The following is a 553-nucleotide window of genomic DNA, read 5'->3' as shown; positions in this document are numbered from 1 at the left end:
TAAATTTGTAATGGGTGACGAAATCTTTGATGCCATGAACCTTGACTTGAATCTGGGTCCTATTCCAGAGCCGCCTTCAAACTCTCCAAATGAAGATGTGAATTTAGCTAATTTGATTGAGGATCCTGTGCATAGATTTGGAGACGCTATCAGGTTTAGGACGAGACATCGATGGAGAAGGCGTCAAGTCCAAATTCCTTCTGGAACTCAGAATATTTCATTGGAATTGAGTGAAATTATGGTCAATTCAGTCAATGGGAATTCATTACAGCCATTACAGGCTGGTGAGGGTAGTATTACTGCTGAGGAAAGGAAAAATGAAGCAGGGAAAACTTGTGAAATTAACAATGAAGCTTTGGAAGATGAGAAGGCAGAGAATAAGAGTGATGTTGAAAAGGGCAGTGACTCTGATGGGAGTTTCTTTGATTGTAATATATGTCTCGACTTGGCTAGGGACCCTGTTGTAACTTGTTGTGGTCACCTATACTGCTGGCCGTGCCTTTATCGATGGCTACATCTACATTCAGATGCCAAGGAATGCCCTGTATGTAAA

The 553-nt window shown here is 41.4% G+C and overlaps 1 protein-coding gene across 1 annotated transcript; it reads left to right on the top strand.

The window, feature by feature from the left end:
- Window positions 1-6: 6 nt before the first annotated feature.
- LOC111787203 (peroxisome biogenesis factor 10-like) lies at window positions 7-548 on the top strand (the record flags this gene model as incomplete). The annotated part of the gene is made up of 1 exon (XM_023667292.1): window positions 7-548. A coding segment is annotated over exon 1 (538 nt), but the record flags the coding sequence as incomplete, so codon positions are not given.
- Window positions 549-553: the final 5 nt, after the last annotated feature.

This window comes from Cucurbita pepo, unplaced genomic scaffold, assembly GCF_002806865.2.
Source record: "Cucurbita pepo subsp. pepo cultivar mu-cu-16 unplaced genomic scaffold, ASM280686v2 Cp4.1_scaffold006964, whole genome shotgun sequence".
In the NCBI taxonomy this organism is placed as follows: Eukaryota; Viridiplantae; Streptophyta; class Magnoliopsida; order Cucurbitales; family Cucurbitaceae; genus Cucurbita; species Cucurbita pepo.
This window is presented reverse-complemented; position numbering and strand designations above follow the sequence as displayed.